We start from the raw sequence: 16004 nt of genomic DNA, 5'->3' as shown, positions 1-16004 counted from the left end.
AAAAAACAAATATATACCCATTTCAATTATTTATTTTTACCAGTGAAACCAATATAACATCTCAACATTCACAAATATATATTTCTGACATTGAAAAACAAAACAAAAACAAATCAGTGACCAATATAGCCACCTTTCTGCCATTGTTTTGATCTGTTCACCATCAACATTGTGTGCAGCAGAAACCACAGCCTCCCAGACACTGTTCACAGAGGTGTACCGTTTTCCCTCCTTGTAAATCTCACATATTATGATGGACCACAGGTTCTCAATGGGGTTCAGATCAGGTGAACAAGGAGGCCATGTCATTAGTTTTTCTTCGTTTATACCCTTTCTTGCCAGCCACGCTGTGGAGTACTTGGACGCGTGTGATGGAGCATTGTCCTGCATGAAAATCATGTTTTTCTTGAAGGATGCAGACTTCTTCCAGTACCACTGCTTGAAGAAGGTGTCTTCCAGAAACTGGCAGTAGGACTGGGAGTTGAGCTTGACTCCATCCTCAACCCGAAAAGGCCCCACAAGCTCATCTTTAATGATACCAGCCCAAACCAGTACTCCACCTCCACCTTGCTGGCGTCTGAGTCAGACTGGAGCTCTCTGCCCTTTACCAATCCAGCCACGGGCCCATCCATTTGGCCCATCAACACTCACTCTCATTTCATCAGTCCATAAAACCTTAGAAAAATCAGTCTTGAGATATTTCTTGGCCCAGTCTTGACGTTTCAGCTTGTGTGTTTTGTTCAGTGGTGGTCGTCTTTCAGCCTTTCTCACCTTGGCCAGGTCTCTGAGTATTGCACACCTTGTGCTTTTGGGCACTCCAGTGATGTTGCAGCTCTGAAATATGGCCAAACTGGTGGCAAGTGGCATCTTGGCAGCTGCACGCTTGACTTTTCTCAGTTCATGGGCAATTATTTTGCGCCTTGGTTTTTCCACATGCTTCTTGCGACCCTGTTGACTATTTTGAATGAAACGCTTGATTGTTCGATGATCACGCTTCAGAAGCTTTGCAATGTTAAGAGTGCTGCATCCCTTTGTAAGATATCTCACTATTTTTGACTTTTCTGAGCCTGCAAAGTCCTTCTTTTGACCCATTTTGCCAAAGGAAAGGAAGTTGCCTAATAATTATGCACACCTGATATAGGGTGTTGTCATTAGATCACACCCCTTCTCATTACAGAGATGCACATCACCTAATATGCTTAATTGGTAGTAGGCTTTCGAGCCTATACAGCTTGGAGTAAGACAACATGCATAAAGAGGATGATGTGGTTAAAATACTCATTTGCCTAATAATTCTGCACTCCCTGTAATTCTGAGTTTATTGGTCTATTTTCAAGATGCATATATTTGCAGAATCCTGCATTACCTCAAAATGTATTTGCATCTCACTGACCATCCCTATCCATTGATAAAGGAAAATTGAAAAAAGTACTCAGATGTAGAGATGATTTGCGTATTCAAGAGTGATGCATCATGGGAAACCACAGTGGTTCACTTAAAGTGTATCTGAGCCAAAGCAAAATCACTTACTTACCTAAGAGGGAAGCCTCTGGACCCTAATGAGGCTTCCTACAGCATCCTGCAGTCCCCCTGTAGCTGCTTGGCAAGAACAAGGGCTTGTTGGTAATCAGTTTGGGGCCGCGTTCCTCTGCAAGCACAAGCACAGCCGTACCTACGCGGTAAGCTGCATACGTGACAGAAGAGGATTGCAGCCCCGTGCAGCTGGAGGGTCCTAGGCATCAGCGGAGAACAGTGTGGTAGAACTCTATAAAGATCTAGAGGTTTTCACAGTCCCTAGGTAAGTATGTGTTTCTAAAACAGAGCTTTGGCTCGGGTTCACTTAAAAGCTGAATTATTGCAAATACTTTGGTTTAAGAAGGCAAAATTATATTCAAAAAGTACTCAGTGACCTATATTAGAGTGGGAATGTTTGACAGTGATACGTTGCAGCCTTTATTCTCATGGATTCCGCGCAAGGAAGGTCATATGAACATGGAAAGACATGGGACCTAATAAATTATTAATGTTTTATTTAGAACAGATCTTCAGCCAGAACAATACAAAACATACAGTATTTCCATTACACAAATTTTTACTTACACTATGTTACAGATACAAAAAAGGCTTTGCAGCAACTTGTTTATTTAAGGTAAACCTCACAAAACAAAAACAAAAAGGGGCAACTCAAATCTGAAATTAGTGGTTGGATAAAACTTAGTACATTGCAAATATTGCACATGTGCTAAAATGATAGCAACTTAACTTTTAAAAGGTTTTATTTGATTTATCTAAGAAGGAAAATGATGGAACGCTGAATAATCAGATATGAAAACTTTCAGTTGTTGATGTTACAGCCCTTATACAACAACCACATATCAGGCGCCTCAGAAAAAAGTCATCGCTATAACAAAATGTCAGTGATGGGCACCAGGCCCAGTGTGCTAAGATAATCAATACAAAAATGTGTGTTGAGAATGCTTGTGTGCCCAGTCCTACTGTGTCCAAAATGATGTAATGCGCCAAGTCTAATAAGGAAACATGACCACTTGTACAGCTTCTAGTTTCATGAAGCTTGGAAGCCTCCCTTGGATATTCTCCCAAAAACCTGCCACACAGAACCATGCACTGTCTCCCACAGAGTACTAGAAGAATCATCCTTCTGCATTCATTGCAATGAGGGGTAAAGGTGTGGGACGACAGCCTGTCCAGGTGTGTGGATAGGAAGGATAGTGATTCTTAGCTAGACCATGCCTTCTCTCCCAGAAGGCAGCACAGCCAAGACAGAATTTTTTTAGAATCTAAACTTTCTTAGAACCTTTAACAAGCTTGACTTTTGGGCTTTTTTTGTGATCAGTATAGTCATCTAAACAGGGGAGAGATTTCTGAAGTCATCTAGATGGGAGAGAATGGTGAAAACATCTAAGCAGGGGAGAGGCTTGCAAAGTCATCTAAGCAGGGGAGAGACTTGCAAAGTCATCTAAGCAGGGGAGAGACTTGCAAAGTCATCTAAGCAGGGGAGAGACTTGCAAAGTCATCTAAGCAGGGGAGAGACTTGCAAAGTCATCTAAGCAGGGGAGAGACTTGCAAAGTCATCTAAGCAGGGGAGAGACTTGCAAAGTCATCTAAGCAGGGGAGAGACTTGCAAAGTCATCTAAGCAGGAGAGAGACTTGCAAAGTCATCTAAGCAGGAGAGAGGCTTGCAAAGTCATCTAAGCAGGGGAGAGACTTGCAAAGTCATCTAAGCAGGAGAGAGACTTGCAAAGTCATCTAAGCAGGAGAGAGACTTGCAAAGTCATCTAAGCAGGAGAGAGACTTGCAAAGTCATCTAAGCAGGAGAGAGACTTGCAAAGTCATCTAAACACGGGAAGACTTGAGAAGTCATCTTAACAGTGGAGAGACTTGTGAAGTCGACAAAAAAAAAAAAGGGGTACGGGTGAGGGGGATACACTTGAATGGTAAAAGGAAAGGGACTTCCAACTGACATTTATCAAAAAACAATCAGTTTCTGAATCTGATTTGCTTTATGCAAACTCCAGTTTAACGAGTTGTTGCACATTTATTAGATTTTCTTTGTTGTTGTCTTAACAGATTCTGTGTAGATCTCTAGAAAATAATATTCTTGTGACACTTTAACTAAAGGCAACCTCTAGAAGAGTATCCCAACCATTACATACACAGACCGTTAAATTAGTATTCCAGCTATTATTCAAGCTGTATTTCAGTCAGTTTTTTTTCTACGGTTTCCCTACTGCAAAAATTACCCATCACTATCAATCATGCTGACTCAACAAGACAGATATATACACAGTTGAAACATCTCGCTCCCCCTGAACTTCTACTCCTGCACTCCAAGGTAGACCTGTCTTAAGAATTTAGATTTAGGCTAGAGTTAGGGAAGGGTAAGCTGAAGGTATAATATTAAGTTAGGGCCTGTTTCCACTACACGCAGATCGGATGCAGAAAAACTGACTCCAATGAATGCCTATGGTAAAATCTGCATCAGAAAAATCGCGTTTAGTGGGAACAGGCCCATAGGCATTCATTGGAGTCAGTTTTTCTGCATCCAATCTGCGTGTAGTGGAAACAGGCCCTTAGGGTTTTGCACCCCTTATCGGGTAATGAGTGCAATGTGAAGGTAGTGTGAAGTGTGGGTTCTGCCCCACGTATTAGGTTAGTGTTAGAGGAGTGTAGAGCGAAGGCAGCATTGAAGTTAGTGTTTTGCACCACCTAATGGATTAAGTTAGTGTTAAAGTCATGGTTTTGTACTACTTACCAGGCTAGGTTAGTGTCAAGCACGGATTAAATGGTTAACATTAGGTTAAGGGCGAAAGCTCATGTAGGGCTTCTAATTTGTGAGAGAGGCTTGTGTAAAGCTAACTTTGGGTAGGTGGGTAGAGGTTTTAAGCTGAATTCTAGGGAAACTGGAAAAACGCCAATAATTCAGTTTTGAAATCGTTAAAAAGTAATTTCATTTATAACTAGTATATATCTGAATTGGTCTACTGCAATCCCCTGCACAGCTGCACACAATGGTGAGGGAGAGGACCAATCATCGGCTTCCCTACAAGAGAGACCACGGTCATGCAATGTACTAGCGCTTGTCACAGTCCAATTAGTGTGTCCTGATTGGTCTACAATTAGATGGTGGTGGAGAGGGCCACAAAAAAGATCTGGTTGCTACCTGAACTGTCTAAAGCAGATCCTCTATTCTATCCTCAGGACTGCAGTGCATGTGTTATAAATTACTTCTCTTGAAAATAGTTGGATAATTTACTGACTGCATAACATGTTACTGTACTTATACCCAACTGTGCTTTACAAAAAGTCTTCTAAGAAAATCACAGGCAGTGTTTGTTGGAATGGCCACCTTCAGGTCCTGCTTCATTAACAGAATATTAAATGAAGCAACTTTCTCTTTACAAAATCAAAACAAGCAGTCTGCATCAATGGAAGATTGGTAAAACAGATATACAGCTATTAATATTTCAATTGGTTGCTTTAAACTGTAAGTTATGCTTCTTACATGCAGCAATGACAAAAGAGAAGTCAGTATGGAAAACTTACAAAAGCAATATACAGACATTTGTGTCTAAAACGTAAACCCACTAAAAACAGAGCTTCAACATTAAAGGACAACAATCAATAAAAACATTTTTTACAAGTACGGATGAGATAGGGACTGTAGGTTCGTTGTTAACATGAATCTGTTCTTAAGTCGAAACACTGTGCCATCTCTGTGCCCTGTACCTCCAGTGCCCCCCTGGCCCTCTGTACCTGCTTATACAAGTTTAAACGCCATTTTTTCTTAGAATTTTTTAAAATCCATTTTCTTAAAAATTACAAGTCCTATTTGAAAACATTTTTTTTTTTACTTGTTCCCATGGAAACACAGAATCCATGCCGTTCGTATCAGCGGGTCGTTTATAAGTCGGGGATTACCTGTACAGTATTTTTAGTAAAGAATAATTGACTTAATGACTTGTGTTTTATATTTTTTTTATGTCTTTAGTAACTGAAAAATTTTCTACCCCAATGTAACAAGCAATTTTCTCGATGCACTACTATCTTCCACCTAATCTATCCCACCACGTACTGACACTTATAAAGAGACACTTTGCCATTGTGTAGATCAGAGCCAACAGATGTGGGAGGTGCTTTGACTAAATGTAAATGGTGACTTAATGGGCGTTAATAGAAAGCAGTATTTTCCTCAGACTGGTGCATTACGTCATTTTGGGCACAGTAGGAGTGAAAGTGGTTGGCTTTCCTATGCCAAACTTTTCAAGTGTCACAGCATGTGACAAGTAGATAGATTATGCTGCACAGTGCTTCACAGGGAGGTGTCCCCTGGGAAGTTCGGTTTGAGCGCTGTGATTACAGTGCAGTAAATTTGGGCACAGCCGGCACCACCATAAGCCGTAATAGGAATTACGGCTATAGCGGCGCACAGTCAGTAACTTCGGCGCTGTCAGAAGACGGAGCTAAAGTTGCTTTTAAAACACTGCAATCTTCCAGGAACAGCTGGAAGCCGAATTACATTATTGCCAACTATCTACGTGGACCTAGAGGGGGAATAGTATTTAATGCCGCCGGGAACTTGTGCAGCAGCAGGATAAGCCATATACTGGCTGTATGCTGCGCCCAAGTCTCCCAGCGGCCAATTCATATGTATGCGTTAGGTTGGCTTACTGATCCGACGCTATTAGTTACATACGGGTACAGCATATTTCAGTTAAAAAAAAAAATAAAAAAATATTAAACAGGTTTTAAAACAATTTTTTTTATTAAAAATGCTGTACATTTCCATAGTGAAGTTTGTGTCAAAGTTCTCTTTGATAGCTGTCCTTTAAAGAACAACTTTCCTTTAAAGGTAATGAATGTATTTAAACTTATTTTTATAAAAATATAAAAAAGAAAAGAAAAACCCTTTCTGCATTTTTGCAATCTGTTTTGAAAGATAAATAAAAATAGCATTTTTTTGCTGTTGATATTGGTCTGTTACTCTGGATCAGCATTACCAAGATAGAACTCACCCATTTTATTGTCACAGGGAGCGGCCAGTCACACACTAAGGCCTCGATTCATAAACAGCAGTGCGATAACAAAAATCTTGTCGGGAAAATACCGCACTCGGTATTTTCCCGGTCTGTGTGCTAATTCATAAAGATTTCCCCAGCTGCCCTTGGAGGTCGGTAAATTACCGCAGCCCATTGAGCGGTAGAGTAGAGCAGTGTCCCGATTCCCTCTTTGCCCTGCAGAAATGAATCACACAGACGGCTCTCTCTGGCTCTCCCACTGATGACTCAGACAGATGAGTCACACAGTCTTTCCCTGCCTGCAAAAATTACTCACACAGCCGGCTCTTTCCACTGATGATTCAGACAGATGAGTCACACAGTCTTTCCCTGCCTGCTTAAATGATTCACACAGACGGCTCACTGGCTCTCTCCACAGATGAATCAAACAGACTTTCGGATCTCTGCACTTTGCATTAATCAGAGCTGTCAGAGCTGTCAGTAACTTGTTAAGACCTCACCAGAGGTGTCGGTAACTACCGCCAGGCTTACCGCTTGTTGAAGGCTTTATGAATTGACATTTGCTGACAATTTACTGACATGTGTTGTCGGTAACTGCAGCCAAGTCGGTAATTTATCTCCCTGGTCGGTAATGTCAGCTTTTCATACGGTAACAGCCTTTATGAATTGACATTTTGCTAAGTGGTCGGTAAAGTCTGCTGTTTTCAGCATTACCGCATGAGGTAATGCTTTATGAATCGAGGCCTAAGTATCTAATTTCCAGGGAACTTGTCAGAGAGCTGCCCAGCCAAAAACCTTAGGGGTCATTAAACAAATCATCATATAAAGTAAATTAAACAAGCCGCAAATATTACAAATTTTACACCTACTCAATTTCCAATCCAGTAACACTTAATGGACTTCTTTATATCATCTGTTGGACTGTGTTATTACTTCAATAATACCACGTTTTTTCCCACAAGAGGGTAAGGCATTTCTCCAGTGCAGATTTCTGATGCATTACATATAAGGTAACCATTTTTAGTTTACATTTTGCATGGGGGGGGGGGGGGTGGTTGGAGAGATGTTAAGACAATTGTAAGTCACTTTTTTAACAGGCACTAACAAAGCAGATTACCTATTTCTCCATTGAATGAATGATACTTTGTGTAATGCTGCTTACTCTGTACAGCGCCACAGAAGATGATGGTGCTATATAAATAACCATTTGCGGTGTTTGCGGTAGGCGCTTGAATGCCTTTGTGAATTGCTGTTGTGGGTTCAGCTTGCACAGACACTGCTTGCAGCTTCTGTGAGGGGTGAACCATGTAATTACAGCCAGGAGAAGAAAAACTTTTATTTTATTTTGAAAAGTCAGCAATGACAGAGCTCAGATTTAGGATTTCACTAGTTCACTTTAAGGAAAGTGGAAGAGATTCAACAAGAAAGGCACAGAGTAAACCTTTTCATCAATTTTCAAAGGATTTGTTATTTCTGTTAATTGTAGCCTTTTGGATGACATCAGTATACAAAACATTCAAATTTTCCAACAAAAAAAGGAGACATACATAGAACAAAAAGGCTCTCTCTCCAGAACACAACAGTGTCTCGCTGCACCTTTGTTGAGAAGTTTCCCCCAAAGAATCAAATGTTATAAATACAATAATTCTAATTGAAAGAACAGAACATGTATGGATCCTGAAACTGTTAGGTTTACTAAAAATTGCCTTTGGTTTGAAGCCCAGGAATTTTCCTGGTGAAAGGTATGAACCTTCCTTTAGAGGGATAGCCTGTTGTACGCACCATTTTCTTAAAAAATTCTTTAGTCGCTGGAGATATAAACTAAGACCACATATCTTAAAATGAGGAAGCTGTATATAAAGAACTCCTTTGTTAAAACACAAAACTGAAATAAAGTTACAAGTGGAAAAGGATTGGACTAATGCTGAAGTGCTTTTGGTTATTTGCATTTTAATTATTACACAATTTTAGTAGCATTAGTGTTGTGCTCAGAAAATGAGCAACATGTGCAATTCGTTGCAGTGCTTATTTCGCTTTTCACATTTCTATGATCATTAAGGGATAAAAAGTGCTTTTCATGTTCAGCAAAATAAAATGACAATTATGGCATGACTGGCTTTCAGAAACATGCCAAAGAGCAGCCTGGTGGAAAATACATACGGCACTATAAAAAAAAATGCTCAGAATAGCATTATGAAGCTCAAAAAAGTACTTTAAATATCGTGCAACTGACAGACATTGGATTAAAGGTGGCCACACACCATACAATTTTCACGCAATCTGGCTGTACAATCAATCACCAAGTGATATTATACTACATGGATGTTGGTAAGATTGTATAACAATTGTACAGTCAGATTACAGGACAATTGTATGGCGTGTGGCCACCATAAGGGTCCTAAAGCAAAACATTTTTTAACCACAGTGTCAATTATAGGTTAGGCTACACCCATTTTGAGAAATGAAGCACAGGTAGCTTTAACATATATTTAAGATTGTGTAAATGTCCCTGTGGAAACTCTATTGCAAGGACTGTAGCCATGCTGCTTCAGTCCCACCTGACCATAAACCAGCAGCTCTGTTGGAATAGAGGCTACAATACAAGAATGTGACAATACAGAGGGCATCGGGCGGCCTCCAAGCTATGCCCTCTTCCCACATGACTACAAGCCAGCCTTTGGCCCAGTGTAGAGACCCCAGTATGGTCAGTTCTGGCTTTCTTGCCCTATAGAAACCAATAGTACAACGATATCTGCAGCCTTATCTTTCAAAAGGTGAGAGGGTGGCAATGCTAGATGGCATACAGCCTCACTCTAAGGCCCAGACTACATGGGTGGTTAGCAGAACTGATCAGGCCATCAGTAATTATAAGGTGATTAATCCAAGTATTTTGCTGCTGCCACACTGCATTTCCGATGTGTAAAAAAAACTGCAGGCAGGCAATCCACACATACATGGCTGAGGTAGGCTGCTCTAACATGGACGCTGCATGCAGCATTCTTCCAGCCACCTTCAATCACATTGCCCCCCAAGTGGAAATGGGCCCGAAAATTAACACACTGATAGTTTTGGGGGGAGTGGTAAAATGCCGGTACACTTTAACACATTTTTTGTGTCCAGACAGTGTCCATGAAAATGGAATCTCCAAAGTGCCCTAGTGAGGCCGATAGTGGTGACAGACCAAGTTCTGGCTAATCCCACAAATGGCCTCTAGCTACTGGAGGCAGTATACTTAAGAATTTGTGATGTTTATTTTAATGCTGCCTGGAAACTTCTGAATCATGAGACAACCAGATGAAATACACGAAAAGGTGTACAAGGAAGCCCAGCTACTAAGCAATACATTCTATATAAAATGACACGACACTTCAGATTAAGTATGACTTTTTCTCAAAATGGCCAATTTAGTTGTAACAGCACCGTCCAAAGTCCAACATTGGCCAGCCAATGTGCAATATGGCTTTTCTGCCATTTCACCATTTACCTGTTGATGTGTCACTTTCTTGGACATGAGAGAATCTGGAGAGGTGGGAAGGTTAGGGTTAGGCAGAGGAGGGGGGAGGTTAATGGGGAGGTTAATGTTAGGCACAGGACAGGGGAAGTTAGTGTAAGGCAGAGGAGAGTGGGGATTAGTGTTAGGCACTAGAGAGGTGAAGGTTAGGCATTGGCCTGCAGGTCACACATTCGGAAGAAAATGCTTTTTGTCATCTCGATAGCCAAGGTACAATGTATTCTCTCACGTGGGACCTTGGCCATATCTCTTAGCCACTTCCCACATTGGCAGGCAAATTTGGGAATTGGCTTCACATCTGGCTTTGGCCATAACATATGTATTGCCTAGGAATCTCTTGGACCTTATTAGAACTGTAGGAATGATAAGATATCATCTAGATCAGTAAAGAGTTCCAATTGAATCTTTACAGGAACTTATTTGTTTTGAAAATTTCTAGTGCAAATTTTAGATTGTTCAAGAGGCACCAATGACCCAAGAAGAAGAGCTCTAGGCACAAATAAGCTTTGCGTTAGGAGGGGTTGTAGCATTTCATTAATGATCAGTTTCTTGAAATGTCACCACCTGTGTTCAAAAACAAACAAGAAAGTATCTGGCAATGTGCACTTTACTCCTGTATTTAATCTCAGGTCTGAGATGAGCATCTTGAGCACAATGGCTGCAATTCTAGCAGAGCACCGATTCCTTGCAGCAGCAACAGATTATGTGGTTTGAATTTCAACCGTTTTAATGCTAGGAATTGGTGGCCTGCCAGTGGTACTTTAAATTTAGGAACTGTTCTAAAAGACTTCTTCTCGAATAACCAATAATAATAGGATAAGTACAAATAACCAATGAACAGCTACTTATCTTGTTAATTTAAATAAAAATAGGATTAAAGTAAACATAACTACTGTATGGGAAACAATTTCCTTAACATCCACTGTAAACTTGTTAGTGCTACAGGCATCTGGGTTTTAAGGGCTGAATAAGTCATTTAATTACCAAGAATTGCTAGTGATCATTTTGGATGACAGTTTTAGGAATGAATACTGTACAGACACTCTGCTTCTTCTGTTCTATAGAGAAAGGGGGGAGGGGAGGATGAGGGGCGTGAGGAACAGCTGTGGGAATAACAATCGAACAATAGCGGTGGTTGGCATCATTTGTTCAATGATCTGGCACACAACATGGCCTAATTCTAGATTTGCACAAATTTGCAGGGATTTTTGATTTGTGACCTCTATTTATTCATCCTTTTAAAGCAAATCTGTTTACATTGCGTGTTAAACAAACTGTTCGGCAGTGTGTGTTGCATACTATCCACTTCAGCTCTCAAAGACATTCAAAAATTCTGCGTTAATCAATGTGCAATGCAGAACTGGTTTACCTCAATTCGGCGATACCCCTGGTGTTCTTCCACATTCACTAGATAAGGAGTTTAAGTTCAGCTCATTGCACAGAAGAGGGAATGGAAAATGAGCTGCTGGCCAGCATCACTCAAGGCACAAAAGTATATAATTTTACAATATGCCTAATCAATCCCCATAGTACTGCCATCTAGTGTCTATGGGTAACCTTACTAAAATTTCCACACAGCTGTTTGCATTATTGGACAGAACAGTTACCATGTATACTCGATTATAAGTCGACATCATGTATAAATAGACTCCAATATTTGACTCTCTTAAACTGGAATTTGTATTGACTCAAGTATAAGTCTACCCAGCAAAGTCAATGACTGCACTTGGGGACCAGGAGGGGTTAAGGACTTCACTGCTTTAAGTATTGCAGCCATTAACCCCTCTTGCCCCTTAAGTGCAAGCAATAACAACTTTCAGATCTGTGTTTTCTTGGCACTTCCTTTATCAAGAAAGTGTCACTTACCACAGGGCAAATTGCTAAAAATGGGAATGTCACTATTAGTACACACATTACTCGGTGTGCTCAGTGTTGCTCGTGACTCGTGTATAAGTCGACCCCTATGCTTTTATTTAGTGAATCTGTCCTAAATTTCTAGACTTATAGTCGAGTAAATACAGTATTTATGTGCAAAACTAAAGTGGTTGGGTGCATGGCAGATCTATAGTAACACCATATATAAAAGTAATTACACATATTCTGGAAATTAGAAATAGAAAAGGAAAGTATAGAAGCAGACAAAATGATCACCTTGTTGTGCCAAACATGAGGGAGAAAGAAAAATATACCTGGGTAAGCAAATTACTAGATTAATAATTTTCATTCAATTAGAAACTACTTTCAAGAGATTTTCAGTCAGTGCAAAGATCAATAAAGACAACAAGATGGACAGGAGAACTCTGGCTTAATGGTAAATTCTCTCATTCACAAATACCAAAAAGTCTTTTTAAGGTGCTGCTCTTGTCCAGTGCCACCCTAGAGGGAGGCTAAGATAGTTTAGTGTCACTAAGACTATTAGGCAGTCAGGAAGCCACTGGACTCTGAAATCAGGAGACCGTAACATAAAAATAAACATAAATAAAGGAAGGCAACCTTATCTACAGGAATACTGTGTATGAGCTAGGAAGAAATGTAGCTCACTTGTACCTAGCGGACCAACAACAAAAAAATGACAGAAGCATAAAACTGAGGCAAATGGAAGTGAAGCCCACAGCCATCAATGCTGGCTGCTTTCATCGTCAAGGCAACAGAGGATAATGGAGGGCTGTACTAGTCTGACTAAGTACCGCCCTCATTTTTAGTTATTCTGTATCCACCACTCCATGTTTCTAGCCCTTCTGCCTTACAAGGAACGTACCGGTGGCAGAACTACACAGCTTAGCATTGATTCCTGTCATACTAAAAAAGTACCACAAAAAAGCAGCAAGGCGTCAAAATTCTTTACAAAATTCAAGAACAAAATTAGGCGCAGATATTTAGATGGAAATAATCTGGGGTTTGCCATTTCGCAGCTGTATACAATGGTTTTCCCACTGTGCCATTTAAAACCACATAAAGCCTAAACGTGGCCACTAGCGATACAATCCTCTGAACAATTATTTGTCACCAATCATTGATCATGATCGATCGCAAACGATTGTTTGGGATTACCATCTCCTACCCAGTCCGATCTGATTGACAGGATCTATCAGATTTTTCCATTTCCATTAATCCGATCGGATTGGTTAGGAGATTTCTGTCTGTTAGCGGTCCTGAATGATCCTTTGTGATCGATTATGCAAATGTTTGGAGAATTGTATGGTTAGTGACCTTCTTAAGAAGTATTCCAGCTACACAGAGACTACAGATTTACAGGTTGGTGGAATAAGTGCCATAAAAAAGGGGAGATGGGTGAATTAGTGTTTTATCGCAGGAACCTCAATCCTTTGAGAGCCAGGAGAAAAACGATACTACTGTTTCTAATAAGCCAATCGTCGAGTTCATCTTCTTCTGATTAATGTCTAGTAGTGCCTTGCTGCCCAGTACACAAGCATTTTAACTGTGCCTCTTACGCACACATATAACGCCTTCACTGTGATACTATGTGGGTATTATATCAAAGTCACCGAGATCAAAAATACTTTCATATCATAAATAAATTGCAGTAGTGTTAAGTTAGATGATAAAAAGTAAAACAAAAAAATAATAATAATAAAGGTGCTTACAGCTTTTGTGTTCCATCAATTCGCAAAACATAGAAAACAAAGAAACAGATAAAAACTTGTCATAGTGGCTGAATTCTGCGTCGTCCAGCTGTTGTGACTAAACCTCTGGGCTTTTCTTGTGAGGGGAAACGTGGTTGCCTCAAGTCACTCCAGTCCCACTGTTAAACCTTATGTTCACCTCTCACAATATGGGATGAAAACTCATATCGGTCCTGACTGTGATAGCCACATATATTGCACTCAAAAGGGTCTCTGAAGCCATGGCATCCCATGTGTATAGTGAACATGACATGATCTAGGAACAGCACCCGGCAATGTTCACACTTAAATACTTTGACTGGCTCACCATCTTCTCCCAGTACCCGCAATGTTTCTTTGGCTGTGCCAGGCCCAGGCCGTGATGGATTTATCACGCCAGGTTCAGGTAGTCTCTGGTCCTCTTTGGCATAGGCAGGGCTCTGCCTGCTGCTGGTGGCCTGAGAGCTCTTCTCCTCATGGTTGCTTTCTGTGTCTGTTGCAGAGTCCTGACAGCCATTAGTAGGAGAAGCCCCTTGCTCAGTCCGACCTCTGTAATGACCGTGTGTTGCGTCTGGTATGTCTTCATGGCCCTCTGCTGCTTCACGATTGCCAGGCATCTCTGGCCTACCTGACACAGTCTGGAGTTGGGTGTACACCGAACTAATAACAGGGGTCATTTCTGAGATGCAGTTTGTAGGTGGCAGGCGCATAGGACCTCCAACAAAAGCTAAAGCATTCCCATAAGCGGGATCAAGAGGATGATGTGGAAGCATGTCCATATCCTTCTCAAAGCTAGAATTCATGTCATATGGAAGATCAGCCAGGCTCAGCCGCATCTGCTTCTCCCCTGAAGAGATAAAAATAAAATACGTAGTAGATTGGAAGTGCTGTTCATTCTGAAGAAGCCACATACTTCCTAAATGAGCAGCATGAAAATGGTCTCTGATCCCTTTCACTTAGTATTTGCAACAGCCATTACTTCAGAATACTGATTTTAATGTATTTTTTTGCAATATGGATTCAACATTCAGAATTCCACATAGCATCCTCAGAATGATCATCCCAATTGCCAGTCAGTCATTGGTCTTATAGCCAAGCACACATGAAAAAAGAAATGTATTCAGCAAAAGTAATGCTGTAAGTGATATCAATTAGGATAAATCATCAACATAAAAACAGAAGCTAACATTCATTAGTGTATAACATATGAAAGGCCTTTTCTAATATTAAAAGCACTCCATACTGTGATGAATTAAGGCATGCTCTACACTGATAAGAAATGTTCCACATGCATGATAATGGCTTTGGATTAAGCTAAGTATTGAAATAAAGCCCTTTAACAGATAGCTGTACATTAGAACCTTTCTTCACGGACACGTTTTAGCCCCTTCAAGACGGAAGATATTTCAAACCTTGGTGAGGAGAACAAATTTTGTCATTGTGAGTATTTACGTACAGGTACTAATAACTGGTTTTATGTGTTCATGTAAATATTGCAGATTATTTATTTAAAATAAAAAATAATAAAGCAGGCGTTTTAAGCTGCTTACCGGTAATCACCTAACCCCCCACCCTCCCTTACCCTATATTCTCCTACGCAAGTAAACTGGCAGATGAACCTGTCCCAAAAATGGGCAAAAGGTGTGACTCGATAAGCTTGTCCCCAATGTCACTCCACAGCCCCCCATGCAGGGCGCACATTGGAAGAGTATGTGCTGCAGAGTACGCATTAGAAGTGTTCCTGTAACTATAGTCACCTCTCCCAGTTCTGGCAGTCATCTTCACATCTCCCCTACACATCTCATTGCAAGAGCTCCAGGGCTTACTGTCATGTGACCACAGTGAAGCTTAATGATCTTGCAGGAAGTTCAAAGCTGCAATGCCAGTAACACCGGGCAAGGTGGTTTATCAACCCATATGCACCAATGGGGCCTATGCACAGGTGCAGTAGTTTAAATCTGCAATCCAGGAAGGTTTTTGCATTCTCATGGCTTTTTAAAAGATATACATTAATTAAGCAATACACTGTTGTATTCTGCATAAAACCAATAAAATATGATTTTTGAGGGGAAAAAAAAAGCTCTACATTAGCAGAGTCATTCTTCCACCTGTAAGCTTGACTGGGCACAGGATCCTTTCCTACTATATCATGGATTATACTTGTTATTTATGCTAGTTTGCCATCCCCACCCCTAATTAAATGTACAGCACTGTGTAATATGCTGGTGCTTTAAAAATAAAAGATAGTCATCCTTTGGCTTGACATATCTTGTTCAGGGGCTTCAAATTCACACATGGGTGCTCATTCATATCACTTTTTCTCCTAAGTTTCTC

General features: G+C 40.6%; 1 protein-coding gene across 7 annotated transcripts in view; it reads right to left on the bottom strand.

The window, feature by feature from the left end:
* Positions 1 to 2041: 2041 nt before the first annotated feature.
* Positions 2042 to 16004, bottom strand: part of IKZF4 (IKAROS family zinc finger 4) — a 70494-nt gene continuing 56531 nt past the window's right edge. For all 7 annotated transcript variants that reach the window (XM_068267613.1, XM_068267617.1, XM_068267614.1 and 4 more), the window contains one exon: positions 2042 to 14517. In XM_068267613.1, the coding sequence (XP_068123714.1) occupies positions 13814 to 14517 (704 nt within the window). In that variant the 3' untranslated portion in view covers positions 2042 to 13813. The remainder of the gene's footprint in view (positions 14518 to 16004) is intronic.

This window comes from Hyperolius riggenbachi, chromosome 2 (genome assembly GCF_040937935.1).
Source record: "Hyperolius riggenbachi isolate aHypRig1 chromosome 2, aHypRig1.pri, whole genome shotgun sequence".
NCBI classification, from domain to species: domain Eukaryota; kingdom Metazoa; phylum Chordata; class Amphibia; order Anura; family Hyperoliidae; genus Hyperolius; species Hyperolius riggenbachi.
Note: the sequence above shows the minus strand (reverse complement) of the source record. Positions and strands in the feature narration are given on the sequence as shown.